The sequence below is a fragment of the Sinocyclocheilus grahami genome, unplaced genomic scaffold (genome assembly GCF_001515645.1).
Source record: "Sinocyclocheilus grahami isolate Dianchi unplaced genomic scaffold, SAMN03320097.WGS_v1.1 scaffold632.1, whole genome shotgun sequence".
Classification (NCBI taxonomy): Eukaryota; Metazoa; Chordata; class Actinopteri; order Cypriniformes; family Cyprinidae; genus Sinocyclocheilus; species Sinocyclocheilus grahami.
Genome location: NW_015505811.1, coordinates 224,731 through 243,839, shown reverse-complemented (window position 1 = coordinate 243,839; position 19,109 = coordinate 224,731). Strand labels below are relative to the sequence as shown.

At 37.4% G+C, this 19,109-nt stretch overlaps 1 protein-coding gene across 1 annotated transcript in view; it reads right to left on the bottom strand.

Annotated features, from left to right (window-relative positions):
* Positions 1 to 19,109, bottom strand: part of LOC107558119 (lysine-specific demethylase 2B-like) — a 34,184-nt gene that overhangs the window by 4,775 nt on the left and 10,300 nt on the right. The window contains exons 7-16 of the mRNA XM_016241733.1: positions 15,096 to 15,189; positions 13,536 to 13,689; positions 12,808 to 12,923; positions 9,656 to 9,773; positions 9,259 to 9,315; positions 8,286 to 8,653; positions 6,511 to 6,597; positions 1,637 to 1,888; positions 1,401 to 1,544; positions 1,187 to 1,273 (exon numbers count right to left, since the gene is read on the bottom strand). Of these exons, the coding sequence (XP_016097219.1) occupies positions 1,187 to 1,273; positions 1,401 to 1,544; positions 1,637 to 1,888; positions 6,511 to 6,597; positions 8,286 to 8,653; positions 9,259 to 9,315; positions 9,656 to 9,773; positions 12,808 to 12,923; positions 13,536 to 13,689; positions 15,096 to 15,189 (1,477 nt within the window). The remainder of the gene's footprint in view (positions 1 to 1,186; positions 1,274 to 1,400; positions 1,545 to 1,636; positions 1,889 to 6,510; positions 6,598 to 8,285; positions 8,654 to 9,258; positions 9,316 to 9,655; positions 9,774 to 12,807; positions 12,924 to 13,535; positions 13,690 to 15,095; positions 15,190 to 19,109) is intronic.

Below are 19,109 nucleotides of genomic sequence, written 5' to 3'. Positions count from 1 at the left end.
ATCACGGTTATCAGTATTATCACGGTATTGTTAAAATGTGCTGGAAATGTTCAAAAAGTACTGACACACAAATCATTTCACCAAGTTTTACATTTAAAATCAACAAACAACAAATAAAATGAGTTTTTGTTTGCATAACTAAAACAATAACATTGCCAATGATGTCCGGCTTTTAAATGACAACATGACTGACAACAGTTTATCTAATAGCATGTTCAAATATCTAATGTAAATGTTCAAATAAAGCTTTGAAAAAGTTTCATAAATGGTAAACCTCACATTTCAGCTTTTAAATAAAGAAAAGGGCCAAGTCAAAATGATAATTGATTAATAAATGATTATATGTATTTATCTGCTTTATAAATAACAGTAAGATAAAATTACAAACTAACTTATAAAACGTTTATTAACAAAAACGAATAAGACGAGGCATGCATGGCATACACCACATGCTGTATTATATACTGACTAATAAATTACAGAACGTTTGGCAAACACTGAGGAATCAAATAAATAAAAAAGAGAGCCTCTATAGCCAAACGTGAGGTAAACAGCAAAGATAACAAGCTTTTCAAAATGAAAACAAAAAGAAAAGTAAAACTAAACTTGCTGTCCGTGACAGTGCTTGCATGTTTTTGTCCCACAAGAATACCAACATGTTCACCTTTGGTTTAAGAAGCGGTCTTTTACTTTACTTTAGCATGAAACCCATCCATCGTTTCCTCAATATTCGCATAATTTTTGCTGCAGGCAGCTTCACGCTCCTGACGCGGCAAGTATAGGCTAAACCAGGCTCAACACTCGAAGAGCTGCGCAGCTCAAACGAGTCACGCAGTTTCGTTATGCTTTCAGATTCGTTTGCCGTTTGATGTTTCTCACATGCAATAGAAATGCAGCGCTTATAAGTTAAACAATGCGGTGGTCGCGCCAGTGCGACCGCACACAAAATTTAGTCCCTGTGCAGTACAGTATTTATTTATCCTCAGTTGTTCAAATCGCGGTAATCGAATACGGTTATAGTGATAATTAAAATATGAAACGGTAATACTAACTGTGGGGTATTTTATCACGATTTATCGTCAAACCGGTAATCGTTACATCCCTACCTAAGAGTTAGCAATATCATCACCATTTTCATTATTTAGGCTTATGTTTTTATGTTGTTAGGTAGGACAGTGATGCTTACTTTTCCTGTCTTTCCAGAATGACTGCATTTCGGACACTCCCAGCAATTTGGCAACTCGTCATTTACAACACCCCCAGAATCCTTCTCCTGAACAGCAGAACAGAATAAGTTTCTACTGAACAGAACAACATTGTATGTTTGTAAAATTGTTGATGCCATTATGGCTCAGATATTACATTTTCCAATTGTTTGGTGGACTAATTAGGAAAACAACCTTCAAGCATGCTGGATGGAGGATCTCGCTGCAGATAGAGCACTCCATAAGCATCATGTTGAACTTGTCCTCCTCGTTCTCTACCGTGTCTTCTTTCCCAGCCTCTCCACACACCAGACACACAGCAGTGTGAGGTAGAACAGGCTGCAAAACACAGAAAGTGTGGCAGTTAGTTCCTTCAGACATGTCATTCAGCAGATCAAGGGTCAAATCTGATGTTGAGTACCCAGACTGACCGCTATGCACTGTCTCATGATACAGGACTGCTTCATGCGGCCTGGTCCACCAAACTTCTTCATGTCCTTGCAGAAGTGGCACTCCCCGCACTCTTTGCGTGTACATGCCTCACACTTCCTGCAGCGTGTCCGTCTGCGCCGGGCATTAGATGAACCGCGGCTGGACGAGAGCTTCCCTCCTCCCGCTGCTGAGCCTGCAGCAGCCGATGGGGACGAGCCCATCTTTGATTTTGGCCGATTAAGCGGCCGTGGCTGAAACATAGAACCACAGAATGGAAAATGAGAAACAAGATTAAACTTTTCTCAACCTGTTTTACATGTAGCAAACTGAACATTTTTAGAAACCAGAACATGATGAACATGATCTGTTTAAGAGCTGCTTGCTGACTTTAACAGTAATGCAATGCAATGCCACACAGTCAAGGGAATGCAAACATAATGAACACAGACCTATCGACTTTCAGACCCCACACTCTGAAAGTGGGTTCATATGGTTCAGATTTAGTTGTATGTGCAGTTATTCAAATTGTTTATATGCCCTCAAGGCACTTGGAGAACAGCAGCACTGAACATGAGAAAGTATTTTTACTACTCTGTGAACACTGATAAAAATCTGCCCACAGTGTCAGTCAAGTAAAGTTGGAGGACATTCCCTGTTGTTATTAATTCTGAGTCAATTAAAGAACAATAAGTCAGGATACAGCTGCAGGAACATGCATTAAACCAGCCAACGAATATTATTCCTAACAGCATTTCTCATAAACGTAAACTGTGTTTCCTTAGAAACACAAATATTCCAACACCGATTTAGCCGTGTTATGCAACAGAGGAGAAAGCAGCAGCAGTAGCAGGGATGTCAGAATGAATATAAGCGTATTTATGTTTGCCATTTGATCTCCTTAATGTGAAGCACTTTCCATTATTGATTCTGTTTCCTTTTTGATAGAGCTTTTACTCGTCTTTTATGTTATTCTTGGCCATCATGCGAAAATGGCAACAGTGCATTTAGACTATAAATCATAAGTAAGCTTAATACATACACACTTATATACTCTCAAGAAAGTCAAAGGGAATTATTCTTCAAACAGCTATATTCCACATCCCATGGGCTGCCATGTCCCAATTACATCAAGCAGAAGCCATGCCTGTCCCAGCACCCACAGCAAGACTTTCCTACGGCACCATGGGACACAGGGTGATTGATGAGAATGAATTTGGCCTCCACACTCATTAGGAACCTTCAGTAATGGAGAGGAAAACATGAACAATCACATTAGCCAGAGGGGGAAAGTTCAACCCGACCTCCTCAATAGGTACATTGCTTTTAAACAGTCTAAGTGGATTCCTCTGCCCCAGAGAGTTGAAATTAGCTCTTCAGTCAGAGTCAAAAGTCCTGTTTGCACAGAGCTTTGAATTTGATGCTTGTAGTAGAATTGATTTTCGCCTCACATGAGTTTTTCCTACGTGGATGAAATGAAAGAAAAAAAATGGCAACCACATTCATACTGTTGTTGAGTTCTTGAAATTGTCCACAAATATCAGAAAGCTGAAACTGCTGTTTCACAACATCTCAGATGTGATGTGTTATGAAACTGAGATGGAGGAAAACAGAAGCACAAATACAGGCATGTGGTCAGCAGAGCCGGTGAAGAGGGAGACAGTTATGTGGCTGCCAGTGGGAAAAACATTCCAGGCCAAATCTAATGTCTCTTGTTAATGTGTTGGATGTCGTGAGTTTGCATTTGTAAGAGCTGGTTTCACCCAGATTAAAGACGGGACCTTGAAAATTCATTAAACGTCCCACAAGACCATCACCCAAAATCAAAGTTTCCAAGTAGAGGTCAACCAACTCATCGTTTATCAGTTTTGCTGATAACATACTTCTTTTGGAACTATTGGATGTTGGCTAAAATAAAGTGATTTTTATTTTTTTTATTTAATTATTTAATAATTGTCCTACTTGTTAAGAACATAATCCAAATTAATATTCATTAAAATTATACTGCAAAAACAAATCACACCCAGCTGCAGAGATGGCAGGGCAAATTTAATTGGTAGGGTGTGAAGTTACACTTGATATTTAACACTAAACTCACAAAACTACTACGCCCCCAAGAAAGTCACTTGACAAGTTAGTAAATAAGAAAGTGTTTTAAGGTTTAAATAGTGGTTTACCAATATCTCCTTGGCAAATATTACACCAATACACTGTCAAATAGCATCAAAGACCAGATGTATTGATGTATGCAAGATCTAATATCCCAAAAAATTATGTCTGATTCAGTATGCACATATAATTTCATAACTACAGGTCCAGGACTAAATATGTTCACAACAGGAACATGTCTGGACTGTTTTTACTCACGTTGGTTCTTTGTCCCACCCCTCCCCCATGCGCTCATCTTGTAGGACCGGCTCAAAGAGGCCCTTGTTGGGCTGTGGCCAAAACAGTTAAAAATATCCTGGAAATTGAGGAAGTTGAATAACACAATGATCTATACAAATATCTGGAATGAGCGGTGAGAGTAAAAATGTATGCAATCGGACAAACATACTTTTGTACGTTTTTACAAAAGCCACAAAGATGGATTTCCTCTTAATGATGGAGGATTAAATGACGATAATCTAGCAGCTGCATCCTTTCCTCAGTGGCGACAGCATTTGGAGCTAAATGCATTTGTAGTTTTTCAACAGAAGAGGAATACAAAAGGATTCCCTGGAAGAGAATCAAAGATTCGCCCAACCGCAAGCATAAAACAAGCGATGGGAGAGTCTCACGTGGGCAGCCGCACAAACAGACATATGCAAAGTATTGAAAGAACCCACACGCCTTTGAAACACTGCAGTGTGCATTAAAACATAAACTGTGACAGTTAGAAAGCATTTGTAGTGGCTAACATAGCATGACTATCATATCACATAGTAATATCACAGCTTCCACAAATGAAGTGTCACTGATTTCACTTTCATCTGCAACTTCTGAAAGTACCTAACAAGATCTTACAGCATCAAGAAATGCTAGTTTAGGTTCATGTTTCAACAACCTGCTGAGATATTCATTCAAGTTCAGTGAGAAAAATGGCAAAAGTGTGACCTTACTATTGTAAAATAAACATCAAACAATGTCAAACTGGATCAAAATGAGCACCAGGCTCAAAACTGAACTCGTGTGTTAGTCATATGTAGTTATCAGCGCTCACCATAAACATTTCTGACAGCTCTGACAGCTCACTTATCACGTGTACTTCAGTTACACTTGCAAATATACACAAATAACTGCTACATGCAACCTATTGCATCTTCTGTTCTTAAGGCTAAGGACCCATAGGCTCAACATTACTACCTGCTCAGCATCCGAGTTCTCATAATCCTCCTCGTCAGCGATCAGCGACATGGCCATGGCTCTTAGAGTCCTCTCAGCGCTTAGCTAACTAGCTCTGGCTTGCTACTGGCTGCGAGATGGCACAGCCCTCTCTTGGAGAGGGTGCTCGCTGCAGAGCCAAATGGGAGGAGCTGGAGCTCTAGCTCCCCCTCGCTGGATGTAATGGGTGGAGCTAGACACCCAACCACTCCCTAACCCTACCCTTTACCCTATCGCTAAACATAACTCCACCCATTAGTTCACACAGAGGTGGAGCTGGACATCCAGAGAGGGGGAGCTGGAGGTCATTCGGCTCTGCAGTGAGCAGTACTTGCTCTCTTCTGTTTCTTAGCCATCAGAGCACACAGGCTAGCGCAAGACATGCTCATGAATATGCAACAGGGGGAGTTCCAAGAAGTGGGAGGGGAGAGGAGAGCAGCAGAGCCAATGGGTGTGCAATATGCAAAACAGGCTCTTTAATATGCGCCAACACAGCTTAGACACAACCAATAGGAAGCGAGCATGCAGAACAGAAGTGATCAAACAGGGTCATGGGGTAAAGAAGAGAGGCCAGTTGGGGCAGTATAAGAACAGATGGTATTTTATTACAAAAGACAGACACAATGGAGGCGAAAATTCAACAACTGGGCTTAGTAGTCGAGACAGTTTTAGTGTTGTGAAGTGGGGGGAGAACAAAAGCCGACATCCAATCGCATGTGTCACAGTCAATAGGGAAATAAACTAAAACAAGTCTATAAGCGCAGATTTGCGTGTGATTGGTCAGGTCTAATTTTGGGGGACTGGCAACACTTCCCTTGTGTCTGAAGCTGATTCATCATTCCAGTGAAATACTAAGGCAAAGTTCCGCTTTGCCTTTGCAAATAATATTTCCACAGAATCTACAACTATTTTGGTAATACAACAACAACAACAAAAAGCGGAGGCGAAAATTCAACAACTGGGCTTAGTAGTCGAGACAGTTTTAGTGTTGTGAAGTGGGGGGAGAACAAAAGCCGACATCCAATCGCATGTGTCACAGTCAATAGGGAAATAAACTAAAACAAGTCTATAAGCGCAGATTTGCGTGTGATTGGTCAGGTCTAATTTTGGGGGACTGGCAACACTTCCCTTGTGTCTGAAGCTGATTCATCATTCCAGTGAAATACTAAGGCAAAGTTCCGCTTTGCCTTTGCAAATAATATTTCCACAGAATCTACACCTCACAACACAACTATTTTGGTAATACAACAACAACAACAAAAAGGGGCATTTAAAACAAAAATCCTCTAAACGTATTCTTAATTTCAACATCAACCATGAATCTGAAGAGGGCAAAATTAGGAAGGAATGGAGACCGCATAACACGTTTTGGTCCATATCTGTCTTACTCTAAAGTATAATTAACCGATAACATTGCAATATGTAAATCATATTAATGATCTTAAAATTAGGTTAAACAATCTTGCTCAGCCACATACTAATGTTTCTAATCACTCTGCATAAACATTCATACCTTGCCTGTCTTCTTCGGCCAGCATACAATAGGAGAACCAGTGATGGCCAACTTTGGATTGTCATCTGCATGTTCCTTCAGCACAACCTGTTCAAGAAGCAGACATAAAGCAAAATTGAGAACAACATAAAATATATAGCCTATATAAAAAAAGTTCAGACACTATTTTTATTGTATTTTATTCTTTTTATTTTTTATGATAAAACAAACAAAAAAAAGCTAATAGTTTTGGTGTGCGAAAATATTTGGTGTGCAGATATTTTGTGTTTTAATATATAATAAATTATACTTTATTATTTATAATATAATAAAACATATTTTAATATTTTACAACATATTTGAAATATTTAAATCAAATAATTTCCTACAAATGAGCCTACCAATTTAAATAAAACAGATAACCATATATTTCAGATTTGGTATAAAGGAGTAGTGCTGGGCGGTATACCGGTTCATACCGAATACCGGTGTTTATTTTTGCTATGATATTAATTTTTAAAATACCGCAATACCGGTGTATGTCGCTTAAACAACGTTCGGAACGCGACACTGTTTGAAAGGGGTCCCTTTTCATTGTTGCACTGTGTTGAGGGAACAGCTGTATGTGTTACTAAGCATGAAAGTTCCGAAACTGAAGCTGTAGAACTAATAGAACGTGATGACACAGAAGAACTCATCCACAATATCCACATTGACCGCCACAAATATCCACCGCCCCCTGCCATCAGCTCCCGCATCTCACACACCCACAAGTGCGACTTTAGCACTAGATTTTGCATCTTTCAGACCCTTTTAGCGGCTTTTTTCCATAGAATATTCATACTGACAAACCTAGCAACTTTTTTTGGATAAACCTTAGCTATGGTTCAGTTGGAAGATTTCGCCGGTCTGACTTTCCCGGAGAAGTATCACCTCTCTCGGTGTCTGTTCTGTGCAGTCAGTGAGTGGCAGAGAAGCAGCGCATTCGTCAATAAATGAGTACAAAACAGCGTTTCCTAGCACATGTCGCTTACTGATTGTTTGGAATTATAAATATGAGCGTAGTTCGTCTGTTAATATCACATGCACTTATTTTTGTTTGTTACTCAGACGCAGGCAGTGCGCTGCATGAGACAAAAAAGTTATATAGCCAAAACAACCGCATAGCCGCTCTTTAGTGTAGATGCATGATGATTTTATCAGACGATGCCGCGATTATAAATGAGAGTGACTTCTGGTTAACATGTACTAAAAGGGGTCGTGTTTAGTCACTATTTAGTGTGGTATTTTTTGACAATATTCACTCATCATGACAGCAAAATAGGGCATTCTAAGTCAATATACTGCAGTATTTCCTCTCTCAATCAGTAGAAAATATGGTTAACACCCGGTCATGCATGAAAAAAAATGTACCGTGAAACCGGTATAATTTTGAAAAATACCACCCAGCACTATAAAGGAGTTAAAAGAAATGCATTGATTTGTTTTCAAATCTTGTGCATGTTTATAATGTTGAAGACTTGGACTTGGTGTAGCCATCCACAATGTCACCGTAAGTTAATGCAACAACCTTACTTTGAGTGCATTGCAATGCATTGTTCCTTGTAGGGTCTGAACCTACTACCTGAACCTACAAGTCTAGGTCTACAACTACACCGCACCACCCAGCAGGTGCTTACTTCCATTTATTATTCCTTGTGAAAAGAAAAACGGAGTCAGGCAGTAGTAATCGTGATGTCAATTCAAGGCATTGAGTGAGAGACAAAACAAATGACAAGTGGAAAATGTATGAAGACCTTCACGTCATCTAACAGTGCTTGTGGATCCTCGATGCCCTCTGGAACGCATCTCTTTGTCTCCGGAAGGGATTCCAGCTTCTCCACCAAGGCCTTGAGTCCACTCAACTCAAACTCTGTCAAGTGGGTCCATTTGCCGGAATGTTCCATTCCAGGTGAGCCAGACGGAGTCTTGGGACACTCTAAAGGCAGGGACTTGAAGCTATCTTCAGAATCATTGGCCGGGGATTTGAAGGTCTGATAGGGAGAGACAGCTGAGGAGGGCTGGGTCGTCCCCTCTGTCTTCTCTAACCGCGCCTCACACGAGTCCTCCTCCATATCCAGCCGAGGAGCAGAGACAAGACTCTCAGTTACAAGCTTGGGTTCAGCTAAATAAAAATCAGAAGAGAAAACAAGAATCACCAAAAATTACACCAAGACCAGACGAGGCCTTGAGCAATCCTAGGAATCAACTTGATGAGTGGTATGACAGAAATTAGGAAACATGGGAACTTGCATGTACTTTCTGAGATTGAAAATGCAAAGAAGGGCTCACTTAGTAGATTGGCTCACTACTGGTGGAGTTCAGTAAGAGTGATTAAAATGGATACATTTATGGATCGTTTCTGCAGCTTACACTAGAGACCTGCACTCCCACGGTGCCCAACACAACAGAGTGCAGTGTGGGACAAGTCTTGATGGGTGGGTGCGGGCGGGTGGGTAGAGACTTGTGTGTGCGGGATGCGGCATAATAAAATGATTTGCGGCACTCCCGCAAAAAATAAATATCTTAACATAAAATATCTAAAAACAAATAAATTGTTATTCATCTATTGTAGAAAAGCAACAAGAACAACTAATATAAAATAAAAACGATTAAGTTTCCATTTGTAACATGTTTGCAGTGTTGAGCAATGTAGCCAATCACAGATATATCTGTTGATTTCTGGAACGCGATGGCCATTCAGAGATGTTTAAGTTAGAATCTACTTACCGCTCAAAACCGCCAGACCTCCTGGAAAGACTATAGAATACCCAAGATGTGTCACTCCTATAGTTTTGAATGAGGAAAAATGCAATGCTCAATATGGCCGCTCTATTGAAGGAAGCCCCGCCTTCTGAATAAAAGAGCCAATCACTAATTGGTAAAGTGTGATTATAAAGGGAGTGCTCTTTGATTAATTTGCAGGATGTCACCAAGTTGCTGTTCTTTTGGTTGCTAGCCGACATTCTGTATCAGTGTATTGGTAGATTATGCAACCTTCACGTCTGCGCTCCCATTAGTAGTTGGCAGATCACATTACAGTGCATTTGTCAACGCTGTCAGTCACTTGAAAATTACTTCTGATTACGTTTGTCACTGCAAATTGCTGTCAGTTTAGCCAACTCACCAGCATGAACGCCGAACTCCAGGCTCAGGTGCGAACGTCTGGTCAAGCAGTTCACGTACCTCTCCAACACATACCAGCACATCTCATAGAAGAAAGGGTAGCGGAATTTGGAGTGCACCTGAAACCGATATGCAATGAATTACCACTCTATAACAAATCTTGCAACACTTTACAATAAGGTTCAATTTGTTAACATTAGTTAATGCAGATAACAATGGACTTTTATAGCAGTTATTGATCTTGGTTAATGTTAATTTCTAGTAGAGCTGCATGATTTTTTTTGGGGGGGGGGGGGGAGACATAAAATATTTATCTGGACATAAAATTTGTCATTGCATTTTGCTTGTTTGTTCGTTTTGAAAAGCTCCAGGTTTGGTTTGTAGGGCTGCATAATTTGGCCCAACATTTTATGATTATATATCAATTTAACTATAATAATAATTAAAGTAATAAATTATTATTATTATTATATTTATGAGGGTTTTTTTTGTAGTAGTAAAATATTAATTTTTTTATTTTATAATTATTATTTTTGTTACCATAATTATCATCATCATTATTAAAATAAAATTAAAATGATAAAATATTATTATTACCGCTACTACAAAAATAAAAAATATTAATATTGTAATATCTTTGTAAATGATTAAAAATCGAATATTTAAAATTATATAATTTTTTTTAAACAGTACCATAATACTTCAGTGTGACAAGTGGCATGTATATTGATTTAATTAATTTGATTTGATTTGATAATAACACTAAGCTATTTTGTGATTATGGTTTTATTTTGATTAATCTTGAAGCCCTAACTTCTACATAAACTAATACATTTTTTTAAGATTTCAAGTTGTATACATTACCATGAGTTAATATATTATGAATAAGTACATTATGAATTAGCATTAACCTACATTTTAAAATGCTGTAAAAATTGCTGTTCATTGTTTGTGATACCTAATGCATTAACTAATGTTAAGAAATTAAACCTTACTATAAAGTTGAACCTAAAACCTACATATAAAACTAATATAACTGGCTTCATAATAGATGGCTCTTGCAGTATGAGAAAAACGACAACATGACTAAGATGCTTCTCATGCACATATCTTTCCATTCCGGCTCCTCTCCAGGGAGGAAACTCACATTCTCAGAGTTATGGAGGGCTTGTGCTCTCATTCCCTCATACCTCCTTCAGCCAGCGCTAAATTTAGAGCACTGCAATAATGCAGCCCCTGGAACAACATAGCCAGTGCCACGATCTGTCTTCTTTTCTGGCTGCTCTGTCTAGCAAATATAAAAATAGCCTGGCCCACTGGCTCTAAGCCCTGCAAAGCACATCAAAGTGTCCTGGAGCTTCTGCTAGCAGAAAGTGAGCGACCATAACTGGTTTGTCACTTTGAAATGTCACAACACATCAAAGGTGTCCAGTGCTGTCGCTAAAACAGCCTTTTTACGGTAAGCATCCAGGCCAATCAGAAGCAAAAAAAAATTAATATTTTGAATCTCAATCCTCTCAAATTTTTGCAGTTTGGGATCACACTCTGGTGAGGTTCTGGTGATGCTACAGGGAAAAGCTGGTCCTTTTTGTCTAAAAAAACTGAAACCACATCTATAGCATCAAGTACCAGTCTCAATATAAATGGCATTTACAATTAGATCTGATTACATGTAATCTGGTTCCAAAAATTAAGTACTTCTAATTAAATTATATTACATTTTATAATAATCGTAATCAGACTACAGTTACATGTAATGCAGTGATTCCCAAACTTTTTTGTCAGCTGAAACTCTTTCACCTAATATATTTACTTGAGATTTTAAGGTAATCAGTTAATAATTAATTATGACATTTGCATGTTTATGGTTCTCTGACATTGGTTAATGGTCACATGGCATGCAGGAAAACAAATAAAACATTTCATCTTTTTTAGTAAGTGCTTATTTTGATGATAAAATGATTAAATTTAAAAAAATTTATTATTTAATTTATTAGCTTTTCATTAAACTCACAAACCCCCTGCAGTTTCTTCACAAACCCCTGTTTGGGAAACTTGGACGTAATGTTACGTTTAATGCACGTCATCTTGTTAAAGGGGTCATATGATGGAATTTCAAGTTTTCCTTTCTCTTTGGAGTGTTACAAGCTGTTCGTGCATAGATAAGATCCCTAAAATTGCAAAGACTAAAGCCTCAAACCTAAAGAGATATTCTTTATAAAAGTTAAGACTCGTAGGACTGTTTCCTGATCCTGGGAGAGTAGACTACAATGCTGTGCACAAAGGTTTTTTCTTTAAAGTGGGGCAATTCCAACTTTGCAGGGACAGTCTGGCGCTTCTGACTCACAGCCTGCAAGTACGTTTTCATATTTAAAGAATTTGCCACTGATGATTCAAACGCGAGTTTTGAGCAATGTAGAGTAGCGTTTGTTGTTTGTCATTTCTCCGATCACAAATGTAGACATGGTTTTATGTTTACATGGCGCGATACGCAACGCAACTCGTAAAAACACAGTATAAGTCATTATAATCTGTAAATATGTCCCCACTGGATGCAACAAATCCCTAGTTTGTAATGGGTTTAATTGGTTTTGTCTCGTCGCACCGGCCGGGACACGGCATCACAGTATGGTAAGGGGCGTAACATTTCCGTCACACGCTTGAGGTATTCGGCCAATCACAACGCACTGGATAGCTGGCCAATCAGCGTACACCTCGCTTTTCAGACCGATGAGCTTTGTAAAAATCAACGAGTTTCAGAAATGCGGGGCATAGAGGAGCAACAATAATGTACAGTATGTGGAAAATAATGTGTTTTTTAAACCTTAAACCGCATAAACACATTTCATTACACCAAATACACCAAATAATGTTATTTTTAGCAACATCATATGACCCCTTTTAAATGTAATGGATTCCGTTACTGACTACAATTTTTGTCACATAATTTTGAATCAGTAACGGATTACAATTTGTAAGTAATCTACCCAGCACTTTGTACTATATACTCATAAATATTGTAAATGGAAACAACTTCCGAAAGATGCACATTGATCAGAATTCCCTTCCACATGCATCAAATTAAAAAGACAGATCCTTAAACGCTGACTGATAAATCATCAAACTATCTATATTTTTAAATGAATGCTTTACCTTTGTTCTGTTCTCAATTTCGTAGACAGTGAGCTGCATGGGAATGTTAAAACTGTGTAGAATATTCCCGCCAAACACCAGGGTGTCTTCTGGAGTGTAGACGGCATGGATCCAACCTACACACACGAGAGCAAAAATATGAATGCTCAATTTCAGGAAAGAAAATGTACAAGGGCTTAAAAATCTTCTGCTCTCATAATGTCATTCTCCGTTCTTCATCGTATGCGCGTCACTAAAATCAAACCTGCCGCTATTTTCTTAAATCCGTGCACAAACACAAATGACATTTCAGTGGAATAATTACTTAAATTTCAGTCTGTTCCTCTCAAAAAGTATCGTAGGACTTTATAAAACTTGGAATACAGCACAAATGTCAAAGGGATGGCTTTAATTGTGCTTCTTTTGTACTTGACAGACAATCAATGATGAAGAACTGTTGTTGTATTGAAAAGAGCTTTGTAAAGATTCTTCAGAATTTCTCCTTTTGTGCTTCACAGAAAACAGCATGGGGGTTCAGAACAACATGAAGGTGAGTAAACAATAACAGAATTTACATTTACAATTCAGCATTTGACAGACACTTTTATCCAAAGCGACTTTCATTGGATACAAGGTACACATTTCATCAGTTCAAGCATTCCCTGGGAATCGAACCCATGACCTTGGCATTGCCACAGCCATCCTCTTCCATTTTCCTTAAATATATACACTCAAGCTCAGTGCGTCACCTGAAGGGATGAAGAACGTGTAGCCCTGTTTCAGCTCTACTCGCTGGCAGCTGTCTGAACGGTCACCCAGGAAGATATCACTCTGTTTGCCTGACAGCACCCAGTCCTCATACAGAGACAGATTGTGTGGGCTTGGAGGAATCAGCCAGAAGACCTGAAGAACAAGAGAGAGAGAAATGCAGGTGTGATTCTAAACTGGGATATGATTTTTCTTCTTTGAAATGAATAATTCACAAACTCATGTCAGCATTAATCCTTTATGTGCAAGTTATTTATCTCTTCCATTTATTCACGAGCAGACACTGTGGTCCAAAAGTCTGACCCACTGTTTTCATTTATACAAAGAAATAAATAAAGTACAAAGTTTACAAAGTTGTAGGACATTAAATATTAACATTAAAACAAAGAAACAATATGACAAACTTAGGAAGATTCTGTACTTATGAAGATTTCTAGGTGGCAACTTTTCACTTCAATTCTTGATCAAATCTATAATACAAAAATGCTACAAAAAGACTGTATGTCTACAAATTGAATTAATAAGCAGACATACAGTTGGGTCAAAAAGTTTTATTTTATTTATACTTGGAAATCATCAGAAAGTTTCAGGATTTATAAAAAAAAATTAAAAACACTTTACTATTTCTAGTCTGCTTTTTTAATTGTTACTAATAATATTAGCTAATAATAAAATGTGGGTAACACTTTACAATAAATAACCTTTCTTAGTTGACCTTAGTTAATGCATTAACTAACAATGAGCAATGCATTTGTTACAGTATTTATGAATATTTGTTAATGCTAGTTAATAAAAATACACCTGTTCATTGTTTGTTCATTGTTGTTAGTTCAGGTTTATTAAATAATATTAACAGATAAGTTTTGATTTAAAAAATGTATTAGTACATGTTGCAATTAACATTAACTATGATTAATTAATGCTTGTTTAGAAGAATAAACTAAGGAGGTTTATTGTAAAGTGTTACCAAAATATGTAATGTAAAATTGTATTAAATAATAAACATGCTAAATAAAAGCATTTTACTAATGGTCTCAGACATTTGGACCCCACTGTATGTTGTATGACAAAAAATGACTAAGCTGATAACCTTGCAATTTCTTTGCAAGTGAAATTGGTTCAATTCTCTTGTGAAAGCAGGAGGGTTACATAACAGGCATAAACTCCTACAGCTCTTCCAAGAAGTTCCTTCAGTCATACATGTGTCACTCTCGTCTTTCTTGCACAAGCCACCACTCCTTTTTGACCTTTCAGAGCGGTTATTATTTGATACCCTCCACCTAACATGCACACACACGCACACACACACATACACATGCACCATTCCTGCTGACGCTGCAGCCCCAGTGGTGACGCAACAATGCAAACTGGAAAGAGATTCATTTACAGGGCCTCTAGATAGCTGATCTTTACAGATCACAAGCAAAGACAATCTTGCAGAAAATCATAATAGCTTTGAAAGTAATAGCATAAACAAACCCCTACCATAAGTATGGCCTTAATAATAATAGTAAAAGCACCACTAACTACCAAACACTTACCTTCCTTCCTTTGAAGACATGGTACCATACCGATGTGCCACCAAAGTCGATGTGGAAGTCAGTGAAACAGCCTTTTACACTCATCAGACAGTATCTACAGAAAGAGAGAAACAGGGAAAGTACAAGGGTGATTCGCAACATCTGCATAAATAGAGAAGAACGATAAATCCCTAATGCGGTCCTGACAAAAAAGATTGCATTTGCAACTGGGAGTAACCACACCATGGAAATGTTCAACTCCCAACTCAAAATGAATATTTCCTTCAAAACCATACACAGTGGAATTTCCCCTTCTCAATCAACAGCGTTATCCAAGCTCAGCAAAATATTATGATTTCAAAAAAAATTAGTTTCAGCAATAAATCAAGGCTAATTTCTCTCTCAGAACATGCAGAACGATAGTCATGGACATGGGTTTGTTTCAGATAAAGCCGTCTCAGCACCAGAACAGGGATGGAAGCTATTTGCGGCTTATGCATTTGTCATCGGCAGCGTTTAGCAAGGAGCGAAATTAATCAAACCCCAAACTGCCTCAGTGTCTGGTTAAAATCTGTCCCACTGAGCCGGGAGAAGAAGAAAGTGAAGAAATCCGTTAGCTGTAACGAGCAAAAGGCATCGCTCACCGCTGGGCGTCGTGAGCTAAAAAATGATTAGGCATCAATTTAGGCAAGCCCAGATGGTTGAGGGCCTGAGAAATGAGACTTCTAAATTTAGGGTCACCAAAGTAAGGATTTCACAATGGTTAGAAATGTAACTGACTGTTGAATTATTACCAGACAGTTTTGCATGTTTTGCACATCAGACTGTGTCAGCTGAAGTTCTGGCAGTGTAAATGTCAGATGATGTCACTGGAGATGACAGCATCAACAAACAAGCACATTGAGCACTTTGAATCCAGATGTGGTCCATAATACAAACGAGGCAAAGGCATTCTTAGACTCATTAACTGCAGGCTGCAGCAGGTAACACTAGGGTAATACCTTGCAACCTGAACCCTCAGAGGTTACATCCTATAATTGGAGCTCTTCGATGAAAGGTTATGAATAAATAATTAATGACTACATAGTACCCTCACAAAAGGCCTAATAATGCAGTAATAATGACCCCTTTTTATGGATTTAAACACTTTGTCACGGAGGTCATGACATAATTATTGTGACTATTAAAATAAAAATGTAATATTAATAGAATTTTAATATGAATAAAAAATGTTTTTTTATATTAATAAAATATTATTAAAAACTAATTTGAAAATATTATGAACATAACATTATGAAGTATTTCCATTTTTAATAAAAAAATTTATAACATTGATTTTAACATTACCCCATGTTAAACATATTAATAGAATTTTAATAATATATATAATATAATAATATATGTAAGAACTTAGATATAATTTATATATTACTTAACTAAAAAACAAAATGTAACATTTTAAAATATTTTTATTTTATTTAAAAAATATGTGTAACATTAATATAAAAATGGCCCCTTGTGTAACATATTAATAGAATTTTAATATTAATAAAAAAGGTTTATTTAAATATTAATAAAATATTATAGAAAACTAATTTGAAAATATTATGAACATAACATTATGAAGTATTAAAATTTTTTATTAAAAAAACATTTATAACATTGATTTTAACATTACCCCATGTTAAACATATTAATATAATTTTAATAATATATGTAAGAACTTAAATATTATTTAATATATTTTATTTAACTAAAAAACAAAATGTAACATTTTAAAATATTTTGATTTTATTTAAAAGAATGTGTAACATTAATATTAAAATTGCCCCTAGTGTAACATATTAATAGAATATTAATATTAATTTAAAGTATTTTTAAATAATACTAATAAAGTTAATAAAAACTAATTTAGCATTAATATAACATTTTATTTAAAAAACATTGTATCATATTAATATAAAACCCCATGTGAAACAGTAAACAAATATAATATTATACATTATATTTAAATAATATAATATTTAAATCTGACTCTTTACTCATGGTTGTTCACATCTCCTGCCACATCTTATTTTTGTGCAGAATTGCTTTTTCTGGCTACTTGAGCTGCATTTCATATTCTATAACTGCTTACATGTAAAATGACACCAAAGCAGAATGAAATGCATCAATAATTCTGTTATATGAACATAGATAACTCAAACGGTGACCGTTGCAGCCCGTGTCATCCAGTCAGTGAGAGGGATGATGCACCAAAGCAGCCAAAACCAAACTAAAACCATGATGTGCACAAACATGCTGTGTGAGCTTATAACATTTCAGACCACACATGCAACCCTCACAAACATGTGTTTCACCAGACCGCATAACCATAAGTAGAAGACCACAAATTATTGGTCACGCTTTCATAAAACTAGCAAAGAAAGTTGAGCAAACTATACCAAACCATAATAAGACCTCTAAAGGATTCTTTAAATTATCGCACCATAGTTTTCAGTGAAATAAAAGACACATACCCAGAAAATGTTCATCCCCATTTGAAGCTCTTTGCCGTTCTGACATCTGCCCATGTAATTCAAAAGAGGAGAACTGAAGTGACTTTTAGCGCTGAATTCTTCCTTTATAAAGAGCTCAATGAATACAGAGAGTCGGGAGAAGGGAGTCAAAGGGAAAGTGAGATAGAGAAAGAGAGAGAGAAGAGGCTTTCCTGTGGAGGAAATACTCCCATGCGATATTCTGATTGGCTAAGGAGGATTCATTGGGATACTGCAGCAGCCCGTGAAGATCCGCCTCTTCTCCGCATTAGAAGTGTGCTGCCTAGCAACCTGATGGAGTCACAGCCAGCTGCAGGCCAAAGAAATGCGCAGCATGCGCCGAGGAGCAAAACAAGGGACTGTGGGAGATGAGCAGACCGCATCTTTGACTGACGCAGGATTTCAGATCGACTCAACAAGCTTTGAGCTGTGTCAGAAAGCCAAAATACTTCCTGAAGGGAAATCGGAGCAGACAGAAGAGCAACAAAACCTTCATGGGCATTGAAACATGCACATAAAATTGCAAAAATAATAATGATAATAATGATCTCCAAATGGCAAATTTTCTTCTTCTCTCCAGTCCTTTTTTTTGCCATTTACAGAGCCTAACTCGTCAGAGAGCCTGTGATTTCTCAGGACACACTCGGGGGGAAAGCACTGGCTTTAATGGACCCTTTTCACATTTCTGGGATTCTCAGAAGCGGAAGTAGTCAAAGTTGGGTAGTAGTGAACAGAAACTACAACAAATATAATTTTTGCATTCCCATTTGCTCTAATACTAGGGCTGCACGATAAATCGAAATGGAATCGAGATCTCGATTCGACAGAAGCGGCGATTGTCATGCGTATCTTTCAGTGAAGCACGGTTCTGTGATCAGCAGTAAATCTCCATCCAAAGGCCAGAGATGCTTTCGCGCTGAAACTCCAAATACGCCTCGCAGAAGAAACCCAGAAAATGCTGCAGCTGAATAAACAGAAGATTCAACTGCTTTCATTGATTCAACGTGACTAATAAACACATGACTATGGCAATATACAGTTTATCTGAGTTCTTATTATTATAATTTTCATTAAAATAAAGTATATTTATAATGCAATGCCTTTATCACTGCTTAAATACTATGAAATATGTTGCGTGCCTTATTCTGTGTAAGAAGCCACGTCATCTCACAGAAGGATTTATTTCAAACACTCCACTGACATTATGAAGTGAGTTTGGAGTAAAAATATGTTATTAAATGTGGTATTTTCACATGCTTTCAGATGGAGCAGCATTTACTTCACAGAGCCGTAGTTCACTGAGAAGCTATGCAAACAGCTGTCATTAAATTAATACTTTAATATTAATGAACGATTTCTTCGATTTCAGAATCGCGCAATAAAATCATCTGCGATTTTTTTTGCGTAACTTGTCAGTGAACTACGGCTATGTGTAGTAAATTCTGCTCCATCTGAAAGCATGTGATGATGATTTCCTGCTGATTACAGAACCGGCTTT